This window comes from Coturnix japonica, chromosome 31, assembly GCF_054131305.1.
Source record: "Coturnix japonica strain WE chromosome 31, WE-NBRP24, whole genome shotgun sequence".
Classification (NCBI taxonomy): Eukaryota; Metazoa; Chordata; class Aves; order Galliformes; family Phasianidae; genus Coturnix; species Coturnix japonica.
In genome coordinates, this window is record NC_140693.1 from 6,172,287 (window position 1) to 6,193,108 (window position 20,822).

At 44.2% G+C, this 20,822-nt stretch overlaps 2 protein-coding genes across 2 annotated transcripts in view; both read right to left on the reverse strand.

Moving 5' to 3' along the window:
- LOC146755717 (obscurin-like) overlaps window positions 1-20,822 on the reverse strand; it is a 35,450-nt gene that overhangs the window by 3,535 nt on the left and 11,093 nt on the right. The window lies entirely within an intron of this gene.
- On the reverse strand, window positions 13,320-20,550 carry LOC146755718 (rho GTPase-activating protein 32-like). The gene is made up of 4 exons (XM_085525339.1): window positions 20,474-20,550; window positions 20,131-20,276; window positions 19,691-19,811; window positions 13,320-13,335 (listed from the first exon to the last, which is right to left on the reverse strand). Exons 1-4 carry the CDS (start codon window positions 20,497-20,499, stop codon window positions 13,320-13,322), a joined length of 309 nt encoding a protein of 102 aa, XP_085381465.1. The 5' UTR covers window positions 20,500-20,550.

A 20,822-nucleotide genomic window follows, 5' to 3' on the forward strand; every position in this document is an offset into this window, starting at 1 on the left:
TTACACCCTACCATCTTGCCGCATTCTGATGTTGTCATCACCCTTCAGCTTGTTGTCATCTTTGTACCACTGGCTCTGAACCTCATCATGTGAAATCTCAGACAAAAGATGCACTCCCATACTCATTCACTTCCACATCTTCCAGTGCTTTAACAATCTTGATATCTCCAGCTGTGAAACAGTAGAGATATATTTGTCAGGATATTTCCAGAACTGAGTGCAGCATCTTTTCCTTACACATATTTGCATAGAAAATAAGTAGGATTATGTTTTATTCTAAACCATCATCCATTCCTGAGTCATTTCTCTCTTCAACACAGTCAATGCATTATTGCCCTTGAACTTAAAGATAGACTTACTAGCTACAATGGAGCTCCCTGCAAACAGTTTTCATGGAAACCAGAATCTCATTTATTCTAAAACCTTTCAAGCAAAATTAAGGGTAGAAAAACAATAGAACTGTATGAATCTTTAAGGTCATTTAGTTCCAATCCCCCTGCTATAGGCAGGGACACCTCCCTCCCAACCATCTCTTCTCCTCAGGGCCAAGGCTTCTCTCAAATCATTCTCCTCTAAGCCTGTGCCTGTGCTTGGGATTGCCCTGACCCAGGTGCAGGGCCTTGTACTTGGCCACACTCAAGTTCATGAGGCTGCCAAGGGCCCACCTCTCCAGCCTGTCCAGGTCCCTCTGGGTAGCATCCCTTCCCTCTAGCACATCAACAGCACCGCTCAGCCTGGTGTCATCTGTAGACTTGCTGAGGGTTCATTTGATTCCACTCTCCATGTTGCCTACAAAAATGTTAAATAACACTGGTCCCAACACCACCCTCCACCTGGACACTGAGCTATTGACTGCTGCTCTCTGAGTGTGACCATCCAGACAGTTCCCTATCCTGCAACTGGTCCATCCATCAAAACCATTTTTCTCCAGTTTGGTGACCAGGATGTCATGCAGGACGGGATCAAATGCTCTGCACAAGTCCATGTAGATGATGTCAGTTGCTCTCCCATTATCCACTGATGCTGTTACTCCATCATGAAAGGCCACCAAGTTTGTCAGGCATGGCTTGAATTTGAGGAAGCCATATTGGTTACCACCAATTACCTCATCTTTATTTTCCAAACTATGCCAAGGAGAACTAGACAGAACTCTACAATGTCGTGTCACTACAAACCTGTCTGAATCATTGGCTTCTCTGCATGCTCATCACTAGTCTCTCCTTAGCTTGTGTGCCCACAGTGTATGGGGAATGTCAGCCACAAATCTTACCTAGGGGACATCTTTGCTTCAAAGTCCCTTGAACATCACACAATCCCTTTTAACTCTCCAGGTCTGCACTTCTTTATGTCAGAATCAGACCATATTTCTGTGCTGCTATTTCCCTTTCCTTCTGAAGGGCCTGGATACAACTTGGATTAACCTCAGGAGCAGAGTTCCTGCATAAAACAGCCAGTACTGAAACAGCAACCCAACCTGGTTGCAGACTGAGAGAGAAAATGAGAGTTCACCGCCTGTGAATAATGAGACTTCTCTTATTTCCCTGGGAAGTAATGTCCACTTTTTTACTTTGACGGAGCTCCTTCCCATCCTAGAAGGGAAAATATCAAGTCAAATCTACATTAGTCCTTCCATCTCTGCACTGAGCAAAGGGAGCCTTCAGATCTATGCCTAATTCACCCAATTCCGTAGAATTAATGGAACTGTACTTACTGGAACATATGCTGAAGCTTAAGCACAGTGCAGTGTTTTCAACATGTAGGAATGGCTATAGAACATGCATAAATTCTGGCTGACCTATGACAGCTTAAAGCACTGCGGAGGACTGTTAACAAGCCTGTTTGGACATCACCTTGAATAAATGATGTTATCCCCAAGTAAGGGAAGGAACAGCTGAGCACCGGGGAGGTACACAAAGGGCCAGAGCAAATTGTCACACTGTCAGGTGCAAAGAAAACTGAGATTTCACCCTAAAACCCAGTTCACAACAAGGCTACAAAATCCTGGCTGAGAATTTCTGAATGCTCACCAGTTGTTTCCAGCTCGAAGGTCATCTTCTGGCCAGCAGCCTCGCAGATGTATTCTCCAGCATCTTTCTTCTCCAGCTGCTCCACAACCAGATGCCGTGTTTTGCCCACAGATTCCATTCTGAACTTTCTGGAGGAGGCAAGCAGTCTTCCATCCTTGTACCATTTTACTTCGGTTGGATCCTGTGCTACTTCACAGCTGAGGGAGGCACTTGCTGCCAGGGCAGCACTCACCTCTTTCTGCACCTGCTCCTGGTTTATAAACACAGGTTTTGGCTCTAAGGGAAAAAAGGAAAAACAGAAGGACTGAAATGAGACCATCTTGTAGGTTTGTATGTACAGGTTGGAACAGGTTTAGGTTACCACTTGTGCCCAAACTAATAGCCTTCACTAGAGAATATCAGCTCTTCTGTTGAAACAAAGTGTCAAATCTAGGCAAGAAAGAACCTAGGAACTGAAGGAACCAAGAGGGTCCTTGAACACCAGTCCCATGGTTGCATGTCACTATGCAAACATATTGAACCCAAAAGAACATCTGTCCTGCAGGCAACCAAAACCTGAGTTCCTTTTACTTAAGACCCACTGTGAAACATCAAAACACATAAACATGTGATAGTCAAACCACTGGCTGCCTTTTCATGACCCAGAACAGTACTCCTGGCTTCCTGAACAGACTCCTCATGGCCTCTACCATTGCCACAACTGTGACTGTCAAAGGCACAAAGGAAATATGCTCACCAATGCAGTCCTTTGTTCTTTGTGTGTGATTTGCAGATATCTATCTTACTTTGAGCTCTGGCAATAGTCAGCTCTACCAGGTCTCTTACTGTGAGTAGCAGACTCACCTATCCAGATGCAGCCTCCAACATAAAGGCATAGTAAAAAGGCAGTGTACTACTAGGAGAAGTTCCTGCTTCTCCTGCCATGAAAGGCTGCACGTACAACATGCACTCCAGCCTCACTGCACATACTTATCTTAGTCAAATGTTTCGGTGAACAAGAATTACAGTTTGGGATCTCAGGCACAGGAGAGATTAGAATAATTACTTGAACACTGCTTCCACTGTACATATATTACTAATTATTGTTCTACAGACAGACTGAAACAGGTCTTTGTGTCATACTAAAACCAAATACTTGCTACAAACGCAGGCAATCAAGTATAGGGAAAAAACCTCAGCAAAGACTACTGCAACTGGATCACTGTATAATAGAAACTAGATTTTACTTTACTGTTCTCTGCTGTATTTCAGACAACACCTGTCTTACCTGTGACATGAATCTTGAAGGTGAGTTTCTGGCCAGCAGCCTCGCAGCTGTACTCCCCTGCATCTTTCTTCTCCACCTGGCTCACCACCAGCCGACGCTGTTTGCCCTCTGACTCCACCTTGAACATCTTGCTCCAGGTGATCAGTTTCCCCTCCTTGTACCACTTCACCTCCGTCTTCTCCTGGGCCACCTCGCAGCTCAGCGTGGCATTTTCTGTTGGTGCAGCCTTCATCTCCTTCTGCACCTTCTCCTTGTTGATAAAAACATCTTCTGCTTCTGGAATTGAAGGCAAATGGGCACATTTAAGACATGAATCTTTTCTACACAGCATTCCCCAAATGCCCAAATTAGTCTTTGGACTGTACCGTTGAGGACAGCTTTCCCACTCACATTTCCTGACAGTGCTATGAACTGAATGCCAACATCTGAACTATATCAATTGCTAGTGAAGAACGTCCTCCCTGCCAGACCAAAACAGCTTAGATAGCCCTAAACTTGTTTTCATTTCCACCAGTATCATGTTCCAAAATCTTCAAAAATTAAAAAACACCCCTTTCCCCACTGTCCAGCAGCACACCAGCATACGCAGTCATTGAAAAGTCTGTTTCATACACGGGGACAGGCATTACATTGTCCAAACAAGCTGACAGCTGTAAGTTGCTTTGCCAGCAAAAGCCAGGTGAGGGTCAAGGTTAAATTCTGTTTGTGATTAAGTCATAGTGAGGAAATGTATTTTTCTCACCTACTTATTTCTGAAAACAGTTCTAATATCTCCTGAGTTTTCAGAGGCAGTAATAAAATGGTTTCCCATATGGAATCATAGAACGGTTTGGGTATAGAAGGAAGCTTTAAAGATCATCCAGTCCAACCTCTTGCCGTGGTCAGGGACATCATTCACTAAATGAGGCTGCCCAGGGTCCCCATCCAGCCTGGCCTTGGACACTCCCAATGATGAGTCACCCACAACCTTCACTGGACAATCTGTTCCAGTGTATCACCACCCTCATCATAAAGAACTTTTCTCATGTCCAAACTGAGTCTACCCTCTTCACTTTTGAAACCATTGCCCTTTGTTATGTTGCTACAGACCCTGGTAAAAAGCCTTTTTCCACTTTCTTATCAGACTCTCCTAATAAATAGAACGCCTGTCTTCCTCCATTTCTGGAAAGAAAAGCACCAGCTTGAAGCCTTTCTGTTTTTAAGCATTTCTTTTGTACCTGCTATAGAGAAGAAAACAAAAGAAAATACAGGAAAACCTTTTTAGTTGCAGGTTTCTTTAATTTAATAGAAACCACCAATGCTGCCTTCTAGCATTGTGACCAAATGCTGTCTCTGAGACTATTTAGGAAGAAGCATTTGCAGGGGTGTGCTTGTTCCCTGAAGATATCTTTAATATTCTTTAATTTCCCCTGTAATTACTGACTTCTCATTTTGCTATCATTGCATCTACTTGAGATCCCCAGGGAAATTCCCCAGTTATTTCCAGCCCATCTTAAGCTGAGGCTACCCAAGTCCTCTGCAGTAATAGCTTCAGAAGGCAAACAAAACAGTGCATGAATTAAACAGAATTTAAGCACGGTCTACATCACTGAATGCTGGGGCTGAATGTGTCAAACCACTTAACTTTCCCCTCATTCATTGTTGGGGGGTTCAATACAGTCCAAACAATTTCTCTCACCTGTGACATGAATCTTGGTGAGTCTTCTCCTGGGCAACCTCGCAGCTCAGCGTGGCATTTTGAGTCAGTACAGCCTTCACCTCCTTTTGTACCTTGTCCTTGTTTGTAAACACGTCTTCTTTCTCTGCAGGGACATCACAACAGTCACACCGTTTTGCTGTAGTCTGCTGCAGAGCTAACTCCAGTTCCCCATTTTCACTATACTTGCCCTTCACAGGGAGCATCGTGATGCCTCATTAAGACAGGAAAATACTTTCCCCTCTATTTTGCCTTGGGAAATGATAGACATATCATATCATATCATATCATATCATATCATATCATATCATATCATATCATATCATATATCACATCATATCACAAAGCTAAATATTTCGCAGTCTGATAGCAGATTTGGACATGAGATTTAGAACACCTGCATGCACTGCTGAACCTCCTCCCTTATCTTTGTTTCTTCTGATGTCTCTCTACATTTCCAGTAAATCAGAAGGGAACAGCCCTCTAGAACAGGTTGCCCAAGGAGACTGTGGATGCTCCATCCCTGCAGGCATTCAAGGCCAGGCTGGATGTGGTTCTGGGCAGCCTGGGCTGCTGCTTGGCAACCCTGCACATAGGAGGGGTTTGGAACTGGATGAGCACTGTGGGCCTTTGCAACCCAGGCCATTTATGAGTCTGATTATTTGCATTTTCCACCTCATTGTGTCATTCAAATTTTGTAACCAGATCTCTTCAACCACCTCCCCTTTTCTCACTCCTTGCATGCCTGGTGTGCTCTTGCACTGTAACCCTGCAGACACCAGCTGACTACAAGAGCTGCACAAGTTACCCTCCTTGCCTATTGTTTGTTGCAGTAATAGATTCCTGGATGGAAAAGCACATGTAGAAAAGTGTTGCTATGACACTAGATGACAAAGAAAGTCCTATAGCCAAAGTGTTTTGCACCAGAGAGGCTGTCAGTTGATCCTCCAAATGCAAGACACACCAAATGAAGAGTTCCTTTCTCTCTGGGATTCCAAGCATTTTCTCACCTCTGACTTTCACTTGGAATGTTGCTTTGTCATCTTTTGTTTCACAGCTGTAGCTCCCTTGGTCTTTCAGGGTCACATTTTTGACCATGAGATTGTGGTGCGTCCCCTGGGAGATGATGGTTGTCCTCTGGACCTGCTTCACCTCTGTTTGATCTTTCTTCCATACGACAACTCCGCTTGCAGCTGACACCTCACACACCGGCTCCAGGTCTTCAGAAGGACTGACTGATATTTCTGGAGTCGTTTTGGACTTGCTGACAGAATTAATGGCTTCATCTGAAGAAAAAAAGAGAAAGTGGTTTACATCCTGACTCAGGCTTATTCGGCACAGCATTAAGATACAGTTAGAACTGATTGTAATGTCTCTGCTCATTACATCTGGGGGATCGAGTTTCACCTCTGGAGGTACTCACATACAAACGTCTGTTTGATTCTCCTGTGTAAGGAAAGAGTAAGTTCTATGCAGACAGTTCTTATTTCTTTTAATCAATTCTGTATTCTGCACACGTTCTTCTGAAGCTAAAATGAAGGCAGCTAAGTAACCTGTTCGCAATACATGAACAAACCAATTCAACACCTTGTCTCTAAGCTAACAAGCAGCGTTTGATGAGCACATCAGTATTTCATGCCCTTCATTCCATCCAGACAGAACCTGCCTGAGGAGCAAGCTGATGGCTGTCAGCTACAGGCAGACCTAGCTTAGTATTGCATTTCTTAGAGCAACAACTGTCGCTTTCAGTCACTGAATATACCAAGGACAATTACTATGCCACACACATTTATGGCATCAATGAACAAATAATGCGTTAAAAATTGTAATAGACAGGAGACATCTATTCTTTTAAAACTAGGTGACCAAAGAACAACAGTCCTTCTAGAGTCAAGCTGTTAAGAACTAATAGCACCAACCAATATCACATAGATAGATTACTTCTCTGCCCTAAGACCATTTTGTGACCATTTGGTGCTCCTAATTAAGCCCTCTTGATGGCTTTTTTGTCTGAGCCATGTGACATTTTGTGATAGGAGTTACTGCCAGTGTTCCCTTAACCCTACACCAAAGTAGGAGGTATCCATTCTCAGGGAATCATGCAGGCTTCCTCTGTATTTGATGCTCAGAGACAGCCCCAGAACTTTTTAAATCTTAGCTTAACTCTCATCCAATAATGTTCATCAAACAGTGCAACTTGTCCTTTTGGGATGCCTTTGTTCTGCATCAACCAGTTCCAACGGAGTCTTCTTGGCTTGTTTTAGATCAGTTTTTCAACAGATAAAGCCAGGGTCTTTGAATTACAAAGTGAAATTGCAGAATGCATGATTCTCAACCAAACAGAACAGCAGGTGGGATGCAGGGTGAACACCTGAGCCAACACCACCTGCAAGCAATCCTTCAATATCTTAGGAATCTCTAGCCACCCCAAATCCAATGTTGTGCTTGATCTATCATCTCTGCTGAGTTTTTAGCTAGCTGATGGTGAGCATCATGGTGGTGATGGGTGAGCAGTCGGACTAGAGGGTCTTAATCAACCTTAAGGATCCTGTGATCAGAGGAATGTGAATGTGCTGTTAAAGGTCACAAGCGCTGTACTGCAGCATGAGCATACACAGCGAAAGGCTTTCAGTAGAGCTTCAGTTCATAAATGAGGACTGGGTTATGGAAAATAGGCTCAAGATAGAAACCAGAAAACAGATCTTAACGCCAGGTTCTGTGAATGCAGCCAGCTGAATTTCACAGATATTGAATATCAATGACAATTTCTTGTGTTATTTTACCCTCCAGCTCCACCCTGAACAGGAACAGGTCAGTGACAAGCATTACTCCTCCAGGCTTGACCTGACAGTGCTTTACTTGTACTATGAGCTAATGGCTGTGCTTACAGCACCTCAGGGAGACACCTCAGAGATCACAACATCCTTCGGGTACAGCAGGAGACACTCAACTCTCCAAATGTGGAGTTTAATTTGTCAGAAGAGGAGACAGGATTCCCATGCTAATAACTTAGGACCATTTCAGTCAGAGGTTTAAAGATGATGTAAGTGCTGAGGCAATACATGAACTAGAAGAATGAAGCCCAGATGTGAGGGCTCAAGTCATGACTCCAGCGTCAGTTGGAGCTAAGGCTGTCCTGAATTCATCACAACACAGTTACATTATTTGCTCATCCTGTGGATTTGCATAGGGACAACAGTAAGGTCAGAATTGCTTCAATAGAGATATGCAATCTTTGTCCTAAATACTGGAAACCCACAGGGCTGGACAAATAAAATGAATTAAGTCTGAAGTGCTTTACATGGATTGTGATCCCATGTTTGCCTCACAAACTTACCTGAGACTTTCCAATCAAAAATCAGAGTGTCATCTCCAATTTTGCAGATGTTCCCTCGTCTTCTTTCGTTACAGCTGAAGCCACAAGCTTATGCAGTTTCCCTTTATCTTCCATTGTGAATTTCTTACTGGTCGTGATTTCTTTGCCATTTTTGTACCACTTCACCATGACATTGGCTTCAGAGGTCTCAGAAACAAATTCAGCGTGTTTTCCAGCAACTGCCCAGATAACTCCTCCAGTTGTCTCTTTGTTTATGAAGTCTGCCAGTGCTGAAACAAAATATGGACACACAAAATATGTATGATGGTAAAGAACTGCAGGGACATTGCTGACCATGAGGCATTCATTTATCATAAGACCAAAGATACACGTTTATTCCTAGTTCTAATTGCTAGACTCTAATTCAGAAGCCGGCAAATTGGCAGCTTTTATAAACCACGTACCAGATTACCTTATCTCCACAAGTTGAAGGACATACACTGTACAGGGGACAGAGCCAAAGGAAGAAGCCCAAGGCTTCAAGAAAATGTCTAAAATAGGAAAACTGAGGAAAGAACTGGAACAAGCAAACTAGAAGGAAATCAATGGAGGGTGTTCTATTACTGCATTGTAACCCCCTGGCAAACAAATCGAGCCTAAAAGATGGAGATGTCACTTAGGACTGAAAAGAAAAACAGAATTCCTTTATGGAAATTAATTGGAGTGCAAAAGTTAGATGATAAAACTGGCCCCTATTAACACACAGTGGAATAATTGACTGCAAAGATTCAAAATCTCACCACTGTCTTAGCCAAAGGTTTAAGCCTAAGGCCACGGTCCTATTTTACTCCAGGTAATGGAGTTTGTTTTCCAACTTCTTGTTAACATATCATTTCAAAACAGCGCACACAACTGAGTTGGGTCTGCTGAGACAGCACAGTCAGAGCTGCTAAAATCAAAGTCTGGATTATGCATGCATTTGTTCTGCAGTTCCAAGAACACGCATGGATAATACAAATTCAACAACGTTCTACAGAACGCCTGTCTTTTAGGAGCTCGAGAGCCAGCTGATGGACACTGGGATGCCTGAGATCCTGTAAATACATTTAACTCCGTCCTATCATACAGTCAAATTTAATTCATTTTTTCAGGAACTGTCTCTTATCATTGTAGTCCCCTCACCACTGCTGGATGTGAGCCCAGACACACAAAAGCAGGTGCTGGTTTTCACTGCAGATACTGCAGTAAGGAGAAACAGCCTCCGGACTGGACCAGCTGAGCGTGGCCCTACCAGGATTTGCTCCAAAGGTCTTATTACCAGTAGTGCTTCCTGCTGAAATACATGGGGGTCCTCCTTTGATTCCAACCCCAACCCACCCCACCATGCCCCCTGATAACATCCATCAGGGCCACATCTCCACAGTTCCTCAACACCTCCAGGGATCCCACCACCTCCCTGGGCAGCCTGTGCAAGTTCCCCACCTCCCTTTATGGGATAACACCATCTCCTCTTCCCAACCTCCCTGAAAAGGATGGATGTTGCTGAGATCTCTGTTTTTCCACCAGCATGGATCACAGGTTGAAAGGTCTGGAAGGAAGAGCAGGAAAAGAGTTTCATCCACGTGCCTTCTCCTTCGTTAGTAAAACCAGTGTGAAACTGCAGCCACGTCAGGCTGAAGGAGACGTCTCAGATGTCCTGCCTGGATGCAGGAGCTCACGTGTCAGAGGATGTCTGGCACGTCAAGTCTCATGGCAGTGCAGTGCATGACAAACTGCAACAACACTTTCCTGTGGGCTCCTTTGGGCACGAGGCCCAGCGGGTGACACACCTCTGGCTGCAGCTCTTCAGAGCCTCCCAGCAGCCACGTGATGCCCATGGGAGAGACACAGCTGACCCGCACAGCAGATGATTTACCAGCTAGCTCTGATTTACAACAAGAGAAGATACAAGTGGCGATGCTGAATGGTGAAATACTGCGAGTGTGTGGCATAGGTATAAGATTGGTGAGCCTGAGGATGTTCAAAGTCAGGATGGACAGGGCTCAGAGCACCTGATGGAGCTGCGGTGCCCCTGTTCATTGCGGGGGGAGTCCAACTAGCTGACCCTTAAGGGTCTCTTCCCTATCTATGAGATACACGAAAGCTGATTCTGCAGTAACCAAGCTACCAACAGCAGCTGTTTGTCTTACAGCTTGCCAACACAGATTTTAAAATAACAGCATTGATTACTCATTTGATAGTCACATTACAGTGCAAAGCACATGGAAACGTCCATCAGCTAATTCATTTAATTCTTTGGGCAGACCTGCCAGTATGAAATATTATGCTAACATGACAGAGAGAAGAAAAGCAAAATTAAGACTAGCTGACAAGTCTTGGCAGGAAGTCCTGCTCTCCATAAATTCAGTCCCATTATTCAATTCTCTTTGGAGATGTCTCCTTGCCTCTCTGGAGTTTGTTCTTTGAGAAGAAGCAATTAAGTAAGCTCTCCAATGCCAAAGTGCATACACTACTCTAGGCCTTTCTTGTTTCTCCATGGATCAACAAGGGTGACAAGCCAGCAGAAGATGATGAAGAGCCTCATCATGCAAACTCATGCATTTTATCCCCCTCACAGATGCACTGACAACTTACAGCACCATCCATTGAGACGTTGTGAATTTTCAGGGTGTGTTTCTTCCCCACAATGTGCAGTTCATATTTTTCACTGGCCTTGAGCTCCTTCCCATCCTTCATCCACTCCACAGTAGCGCCTGTGTCTGAAAGCTCAGCCTGAAGTTTGGCTTCCTCACGCAGCCGAGCGGAGATCTTTTCTACATCTTTGCTCTTCTTGGTAAATCTCACTGCAGCACCTGTCAGGAGCAAAGGCCTCGTTAGTTCAATTTAGATCAGGCTAACGTGGTCAATGTTTGCTGCAACATCTCTGAAAAAGTATCACCTTCTGTTCCTGCACTCATCATTGTGTCAGTGCTGAGCAATTCAAGATATTTCATTTGGTCTTCTTGCCGGATTTACTAAGTAAAAATCAACCAAACATCTCCTTCTACTGATTAAGAATGCTCTAAACATGCTTCTGCAGAGGTTTCCACCCAATGACAAACAGGTCCTCCCATCATGAATGTTTATTTGTTCTATTTTGTCATGCAAAGCTGATTGATAGAGATATTATTGGAATGATTGCTCCCCTACTTCTAAATTATTCCAGTGCAATCAGAAAGGCTGTCTGAACCTGGAGCTGAAAGTACTGCTCTATGGTGATGCAGTGGTAAACCTGGTGACTGAATGCACTGGCCAATAGCTGTGAACTGCAGACATTCATCAGCTGGCATGAAGCAATCTGGTTCAGATACCAAGCAGCTGGGTAGATTGGCTTACCCTACACTCAGTGCTATCATGTTCAGGTCATTACCAGGACTCACGGCAGTCCATGGGATGCAATTTCAGGTATTTGGTAGAGTCAGTGAATGCCTGCAGCCCCAGTTCTAATCATCAGATCACAGCAACTATGCCTTGACTGTAAGAGGAAAGGAGAAGGATCAAAGCAAATACCTCTCACTCTCATCTTGGTGCTGACATCAACATTTTCGGCAACAAATTTCACTTCTGCTCCACCATCATTCTTGGTGATGTTCTTTATGATTAGGCTGTGAGTAGTTTGGGTTCTCTTGATGATGCAGGTCTCGCTTTCCTGTAAGACTTCACCACTGAGGTACCAAGTGCTGCAACACATTGTTGTAAGATCAGTAGTAAACATGGCATCCCCTCCAGGTACAGCTTCACCAGCTGTTAGGGGGGATTTCACAGCCAGGACTGGGTCTGAGGAAGAACAACATGGATGTCTTAATGCTCTTTAGATGCAAGTCTGGTATCTCATTTAGAGATGGAAGATTAAATCATAGGTACATTTCTACTTCTCCCTTTGCATGAGTGCTGGAAGAAGCACTTCTATGCTTCAAATCTGTTACAGAAAGTTCTGCCTCTTGCACATGTGTGATATCAAAGGATAAGGATATTCATGTCTCTGTCACAGAAACAGAACTTGTATCACTTTAGTGGTAGCTGGAGGTTGACAGGAGAACTAGTAATAAAGGAAAGACTTTGGTGTGTTAATGCACTACTATCCTTAAAGTCAAAGGAAACATCTTTAGGGAACCAACACAGCTGCTCAGCACACACTGACCCATTTCCATTGGGGTTTTTGTGCTTACCAAGGTGCACGCTCCCTGGGAATTCCAGAGACGGGCTCTGTCCATGCGCATTGACTGCAGACACTCGGAACTGATCATCAGCCTCTTCAGACAGATTGCTCACCGTGAACTCTGGGATGGGGACATGAGACTCGTGGCACCTCACCCACGTGAAGCCAGTTAGTTTATTGGGTTCCACAATGTAGCCATCGATTGGAATGGGGCGTTGCATCTTCGGAGGGGACCATGCCAGCGTCACTGAGGTTTCTGTTTTATTTTTCACCACGGGGTCAGCTGGGGGCTGGGTGGGAGGTTTTCGGGGAGCTGAACAGAAATAAATACAGAAATATTAGCATAAGGTCATGTAGGCTGGAAAAGACCTTCATGATCAGCAGACTCAACTTTCAGCATGACCTACTGAGTCCCACCATTAACTACTGTGGTACCTGAGGACATACATGACAAGCTTATTCTTGCAGGTATTTGCATAGTGAATATATTCACCCTCTGGTTGCTTTGGAACATTTTAGAGGTTAAAATCCCATCAGACTTTTTCACTGTTTGCAGCCACTGATACAGGCAGGAGGCTGGGAATTACCTGATGGGCTCTAGTTACAGACTACTGACACAGTAAAGGATTGATTTCATTTCATTTTGGCCATCAGAAAGTTTGGTGTCTGGTTTCAGTCACCCATCTAGACTCCAATTATAATCATATGGAGAACAGCGCATTTAGGAGAACTCATCTCATCTTAATAAACCTGAATGAAATAACAGAATCATAGGATCACGGGAGGGCTTGTGTTTGAAGAAACCTTCAAGATCATTAAGTTCTAAACACCCTGCCATGGGCTGGCTGCCCACTAACCAGCTCAGGCTGCCCATCACCCATCCAACCTCGCCTTCAACACCAAGGACAGGCATCCACAGCTTCTCTGGGCAGCCTGAAATGGAAGCAATGAGCCACATGTTGAAGATACTCAAACATTCATGACTGTAGAGAGAGCCAAATACTCCATACATATTGCCTGCCTGGTCAATGGTATTAAAATGCCAACAACAGACTCATCCAGCTCATTGAAAATGGTGTGAACAAGGCGTACAGGATTCTTCCAGCAGCTAGTTAGATCTGCAAAGTGTAAAAATAGGAAATCTCAATGCAATGCAATTTTCCCTCATAACATAAACAGACACATAACTGTTTTGGGGTGCACTGTTACCAGCCTGTCAGTTGCTGTTGGTCAGTGCTAGATGCCAAAGGTCCCACTAACACAGCATGAAGCTGAAAGCTAGACGCTGGAATCAGATCTCCTGACCTTACCATCAGAAATTGAGATGTCATATTTTGCTCAGAGGTGCCTGCTTGTAGGAGGGACAGCTTCCGAGCTTTTTCTGCTCCAGGAACCAGCTCCACCTTCAGGATTTAAACAGCAGTCAGAAATTAAACTGAGCTTTGTCACCTCCATCAAACAGAAGGAGTGGTTGGGTGGTACAGCTTTCCAAATCACTTAGAAACTGTCACAACAATCAGATGCCTACCTTTTCTTTTTGAACTTGTTAATACATAGAGCTTAATAGCATCAGAATGCCCCAAGCACTTCAGATAACACGACAGCTGTAAACCCTTCTTTAAGGATTCCTTTGTTTAACCACTGAGTAACTGTAATTCAGTGGTGCTGGTGGGAGAAGGGAAGTCCTAATCTTCCCAGATGGTGAATAGAGCTGATGTTCACATGCAGACTGGTGCTGCAGCACAGCCAGAAACCACTCATTTGGGAAACACAGCACCAAGAAAATAATGGGAATAGCTTCATAAAATCAGGCAGCTTCACCCAAATTTCATGTCAGGTCCATTATTCTTCCTATTTTCAGGAAGAAACGTTTTCCCTTTTTCTTGTAGTTTTATTTTCTTTTCCTTTCATGCAAGCAGCTTTGTAGCTTACAAATTGTTTTCTATTCACCTCCTGGTGTGGACAAATCACACAGGTTTGACTCCATGTTTTACATAGTTAGCATTTTATATTTGTTCCAGTATGGAACTGTACAGCCATAGAATGGCCTGGGTTGAAAAGGATCTCAAAGATCATCCAGTTCCAACCCCCTGCTATGTGCAGGGTCGCCAACCACCAGACCAGGTTGCCCAGAGCCACAATCCAGCCTTTCCTCAGAGGGGAGCTGCTCCAACCCTCTGATCATCACAGTGGCCCCTCCTCTGGACCCACCCCAACAGCACCACAACCTTATTGTCCACAGAAAGCATATAACCCTCATTCAATTGCCCTTCCACTCAGCTTAGAGCACTACTAAAACCAGCATCTTCACCTTAGCTCATCACACTGCTGCAGTTCCTTTTACAAGGATTTCACTGGCAAAAATTAAATCAAAGCCATCACAAGGGATTTAGCACAGTTACGTGTTACTGGCTACGAGAGCTGTCAGCACAGTCACCTGTCAGGCTTTGCTGCTGTTCTATTTATGTATAGGCACAACAAGGTTCAGACACCTCACAGTGCAATTCTCACTTGGACTGTAAAGAAAAAGGAGGCTTGAAAAGCAGCGTGTGGAAAACAAAGAAACAAGAATTAGAACAACAGTGGGGCCATGGCACTTGTAGGAATTGTTCTGCCTTTAACAGCAGAGCTTTTCAAGAAGTATGAGGGCATTGCAAACCAGACCAGTTTGGACAGATTAACAACTGCAAGTAGTGGGTTCCAAAATTCCAGACATGAAATCAAAGATAGAAAAACTCTTCACATTTTCATCTCCCAATTTTTCGTACATTGTGCATTACAGTGCAAACAAGTCTTCACATACAACTTGGAAGCTAAAGACAAGTCTGACAAAACAGACTGCACAAAAATGATGGATAATTAACAGAGCAAATTGCTCTTTCAAAAACAGAGTTTATGTCTTCTGGTCATAACACTTCAGAAGCCTCAGAGGCTTCTTCTCCTTTGTATATTTTCATTAATCTTAGATTTTGTTTTCATTCAATGTGACCTCACTAAACAAATATTGTCTAAGACCATGAGTATCACATAAATGTGCAGATCTCAAGCTGCTCACTTATCTAGTACCCTTGGCATGATGCTTTATTTTCCTCAGCTGATCATCTTGATTGTGCCTGTTGATTGTGCAACAACAGCCTGTTGGTCTCGATTACCTGTGAGAGGCTCTAACTTTGGCCAGGAAAAATCATTTGAGGACAAGTAATTCTCTTGGAATCAGTAAGGCAGTCTTCCCATTCTTTCTTACCAGCACCCATCTTACATGTTAATAAAGGCTTCTGGAAATCAGTTTGAAGATCAAGAAACAATTCAGTTCAAGCATATGCAATCACAGGATTTGTACGTCACCTGCAAAAGTCATTTTATTCTATCCACAATCTCATCCTACATGCAGTTCCTTAGAGGGTTCCTTAGGCACACCAACCCCATGCTCCTATTACAGACCCTTGCATAAGACAGGTGATATACCTACAAGATTATCTACAGCTTAGACTATGAAAACAGGGAGTCTAGCTAGAGAAAATTATCTACCTGTGCTTCTGAGCAATCTGTTAACCACTCTCATACAGTTCAGGCCAATCCAAACAAGATGCAATGACATGTCAGCCACAGAAACAGCTTGATTTTAAGGAGTTTGTTTGGACAAGCCCCTGTTGCATACGGTGGTCAAACATGCATTACTTGGGGGCACATTGTATTTGATTTAACAGATACTCTTACCTTTGGCTTTGCACAGAGTCCAAAGTCTATCAGCTTCAAATTGTCAATCAGCAGATTTTCCCGGTGGATGAGAAAGCAGTCAGGAATGATTTCCACCCAAGTGCCCAAGGAAACATCTTTTCTCTTCTCTTATTTCCTGCTGTGGACAGTGGTTCCCAGTCTACTCAAAGCTCGCTCGCTCTCGCTGTCTCAGAGATCTTCACTGACTGCTGGCAAGTTCCCATCTTCCAATATCCCAGGTGGGAAATACTAGCTTGTATCTGTTGGAAAGGACCTGGGGACTAGGAGGACAAGTGGTGAGAGACCACAGGCTGAATGCAAGCCAGCAGTGTGCTCTGACAGAAAAGAAGTACAACAAGATCATCAGCTGCATTAAAAAGCAGCACAACCAGACCAGGACAAGTCATTCCTGCTTCAACACTCATTGCACCACATCTACAATACTGTATCTGGTTTTTGGCCAGGAAGGATAACAACCTGAAACAAACTCTGAAGCAAGTTCTATGGATGACCTCCAGCCTGTGCAGGGGGCTGAAGCTCCCACTCAGAGAAGAGAAGCTGGGGAGAATGATCTTTGTGACAGAAAATCCATTGGATGGGGCCAGAGGAATGCATCTCACCCCATACCCTCTGTATAGCCACCATTTGTTTAAAGGATCACTTTTCCTTGAGGCACAAAACTAGAGCAGGTTACACAACAGACTGACACCACAAGGGCTTCTCTCGAGATACAAACTGCAGCAAAGAGCATCACAAAAATGGGAAACCAACACTCAGATCAGATCTGTGTCTCTGCTCCGCTCATTAGGAGCATCATGTTTTACTCCCCTTTCAGAGGAAGATACTTATTCAAGGATAACAAAATCCAGCTCAGCTACAGAACACAGTACCAAATAGCAATAATTATCTAACATTTCCTGTAGGGAAAGAATCCTAAGCACAAGTTATTGTCTGAGTTTCAGCTGGGACTGAATTATCTTCTTCAGTGTCTGATATAATACTACGTTTTCATTCTAGAGAAACAATGGAGATAGCGCAGTGATGCTTACAGTTGCTGCCAGGCAGCGTTGTACAGAGCCACAGTCAATCTCAGCTGAGAGCCCAAGGAAGTGAGAAGGAACAGAACTAGGACAGCTGACTTAAACTGGCCAAAGGATATTCCATACTATATGACATATTGTGGAAGGAGTTTTGAAGGGGGTAGAACTTCATGTAAATCTCTTCCACTACTAGGAGGCTAACTGGACACTGATTGGTAGGTGGTGAGCAATTGCTTTTGCATTCATCATAACTATTATCCTTTTCTCTATCTCAGTACATAATTCTATCTCAACCCATGAGTTCTACTTTGTGTTACTTCTCCCCCCTTCAGTTCTCTCCTGCAATCCACTGGAATGGAGTGGAGTACTGTAACTCTCTCTGCCAACAGAAAAATAAAAACACATTCATTATTATTTATGGAAGACTGACTGCAGTTCAGGCTCACTGGTTTGAGGTCTCTGGGCATAACCCTGACTGTGAACAGAAGCAATTGCTGAAACAGTCTGTCAAAAAAAGACTGGAGCTTCCTCTTCCAAAAGGCGGTCCTTAGAAACAATGCAATCAAACAGCTTCCCTGTAAGATAAGGTTATCTGAAAATGCATTTAGAGAGTATCAGAGAAAGATAAGTAAGAAAGACAGCACAGAAAGCAGAAACTATTTCTTACCTCTATGACTATAAATATTTCTTTGATGTCTCTCTTACGTGATCCAATGGGCAAACATGTTGATGACTTCAGTTCTTCATGGCATCAATTTCTGTTTTAGCATGAGGCAAGTCATCCTTAAGAGACCATAAAAGCAAGCGATGAAATCGCTAACTACTGTGACATACCAGGTACCACATCTGACTGCTGTGGAACAGAACAAGCACATATGGGACAGTACACAATTCAACATCAACTCAGCAATGACTGACATCACTCCCATAGAAATTCTGAAACAGAGCTGTGAAAAATGAAAAGTAAAACATTCAGCATTTTCATTGGCATTTTGGTAAAGTTGCTGTAATAATGTAACAATAATGTAATGTAATGTAATGATGTAATAACTTCCTCCATTTTAAAGCCAGAGAATACTGCCCTCTGAACAACCAGCAACAAGATTTGTGGTGCTCTGTTAAACTTTTTCCAGCTCTACAGCATCTTTCAAAAGGCAATGGGACCAGTAGGCTGCATTCGTATGTACCATCCCACCTGCCCCCGTGTTCTTGAGAACTCCACAACTCCAACAGAAGATATTCTCATATTTAAATGCCTTTTGGCTTACCCCTACAGTAACTTTCTCCATGATTTTTAGTGCAACTTTTTCACCAGTAAGAAGATGCCGCCCGAGTTTTACCTTGGCAAAACCACCTACAAATCAAAACACAGATGCTTAAAGTTGAGTGTGAATTCTTCTCTAATATAACATTACAATTTCCAACTGGTTTAAAAAACGAATTTCAAATTTATACAAATGAAACCTGACTTAGAGAACTGACAAGAGCTGTTAATCTATTCTCAGATTAATTCTAGAGTGGTGAGACAGACTGTTAGGCGTGCTGTTTCTGTACAAAGATGACACTTACCCGTTCCAACTGTTTCATGGAATTCCTAGTACTTGAGAATTTCCTCGTAGTCACTGACAGACATCCTGAATGTGCAAGAACTGAAGATCCTCCAAGCACGTGCAATGAGGAAGTGCCAGCAGTGTTCACATCCTACTTAGGACATATTCTTAGAGGCAGAAGGGACACTCGTGGCAGATCCAGCAATGCTCATCTTCTCACCAACGTGCATCCCCCTCTCACCCAGCAACAACAAAACACAGTGCATGAAGCTGGCTTCACTTAGGTTAACAATATGGAACATCCCTCAGGGCTTTGTGCCACAGAGCAGTAGCAGGGCTGGACTACAGCTTGAGGAAGCAGTGGAAGCCTTTCCCTGTATGGTTACAGTGTCCCTGCACGCACCCCACAGCCAGAGCGTTGCAAGCTGAGCTGTCTTGCTGTTTCTTGTACTCATCCCAATCTCTGCGAATGAAAACTCAGAATTCAGTCAAGGCGTTGATTGAGCACGAGCGTGCCTTTATTCAATAGGAAAAAGGAGGGGGTGTGAGGTCTGGAGGAAAGATGGGACTCATTCTCTGTTGTCTGACGAGAGTGTCTCAGAAGTCGTGCTGTTGCCCGGAGCCTGGGACTCTTGGCCTGATTCTACCTCCCCCTCCAAGATGTTTGGCTTCTCCTCTGTAATGCTGACCTGAGCCTGCATGGTTGTGCTGCTGTCGGGGCACTCGTGCTGTGCTTGGGCTGGGCTGTCCTTGAAAGGCACTCGGTTCAGGCTGGTGCCTGAGGAGTCTGGCAGGCTCAGGTCAGCAGCTTCAACAGGTATGGGATGAACGAGAGCTTCAACGATGATGGCATTCTTCTCTTTATAACTGATGTTATACGGAAGGCTTTCATCTGAACTGCAGCATCCTGTGCTTAGTAACAGTTCTTCATTGATGGAATCACAGGATGCTGCATCGTAACATGCCTGGCGTCTTGGAGATATACAAGGGCTCGGGTCACCTAGGAAGGAGTAGACGCACAGCAGTTAGTGTCAAGGTTTCACAAGATGAATCATGAAACAGGTTCTTGACATTTGGCTATGCAGTGGTTGTGGGCAGAAGCAAATAGGCTTCTAGCAACAGTGTCTCTGTCTTGAAAGTGATCCTCGTGCAGGTCCAGCTCTTGTGTTGACAAGAGACTCATTTGGGAAAGACAGGGGTCAACTGAAGATGTCAGGCACAGGCTTGAATGCCAGAAGGATGTACAAGCCCACTGAAAGCATGAATTCTACCTGTGTTGCTGACAAGCAGTGATTTGAAAGCTGGATTTGCATGCTTACCTGCCAGGACCAAGACTTCAGCTTCAGAGTGCTCCCTGGCACTGCTCTGCAGTTGGCGTTTGGCCACAGGGGATGGTTTGCCCAGGCAGAAGCAGGAACGCCAACTGCCAGCTGCTGACTCTGCCCTCTTACTGGGAGAACTCATTCTGCAGAGAAAACAGAGCATGCTGTCAGTCGTGGTGCAGGGTGATGGAAGAGCTGCACCGAACCCTTGCCAATAGTTGCCTGTTCCTGGCAATGCCTGGTTTCTGCTGAAACACAGCTTAGAAAAGCGCTCTGTTTCAATCAGCAGAGGATGCTTCCATTCCTACAGCTCAGCCCTCAAGTCCTGTTGGCTAAATACCTCTCAACGATGTCAAGCAGGGACATGGATCCCGAGAATGTTGGAGGCTCAGGCTGCTTCGCTCTCCTGGGGCAGGCCTTCAACAGGGAACGAAGGCAGGAGATGAACTTGCCCCGTTTCTTTGGCTCTGCGCAACAAAACAAAAAAACAAGTTCATTTCAGCCCTGGCTCGGTTGGACGAGGCCGAGTGCAACACATTCAACAGAACACGTAACAACAGAAAGCATGTTCCCAACAAAGACACGCAAGAACTGATTTTCCCCATCCCTGGAGGTGCCCAAGGAGCTTAATGCAGTTCTCTTTCTAAGCTTGCTCAACTCGGGCATTAATGAACCCCCTGAAAGCCACG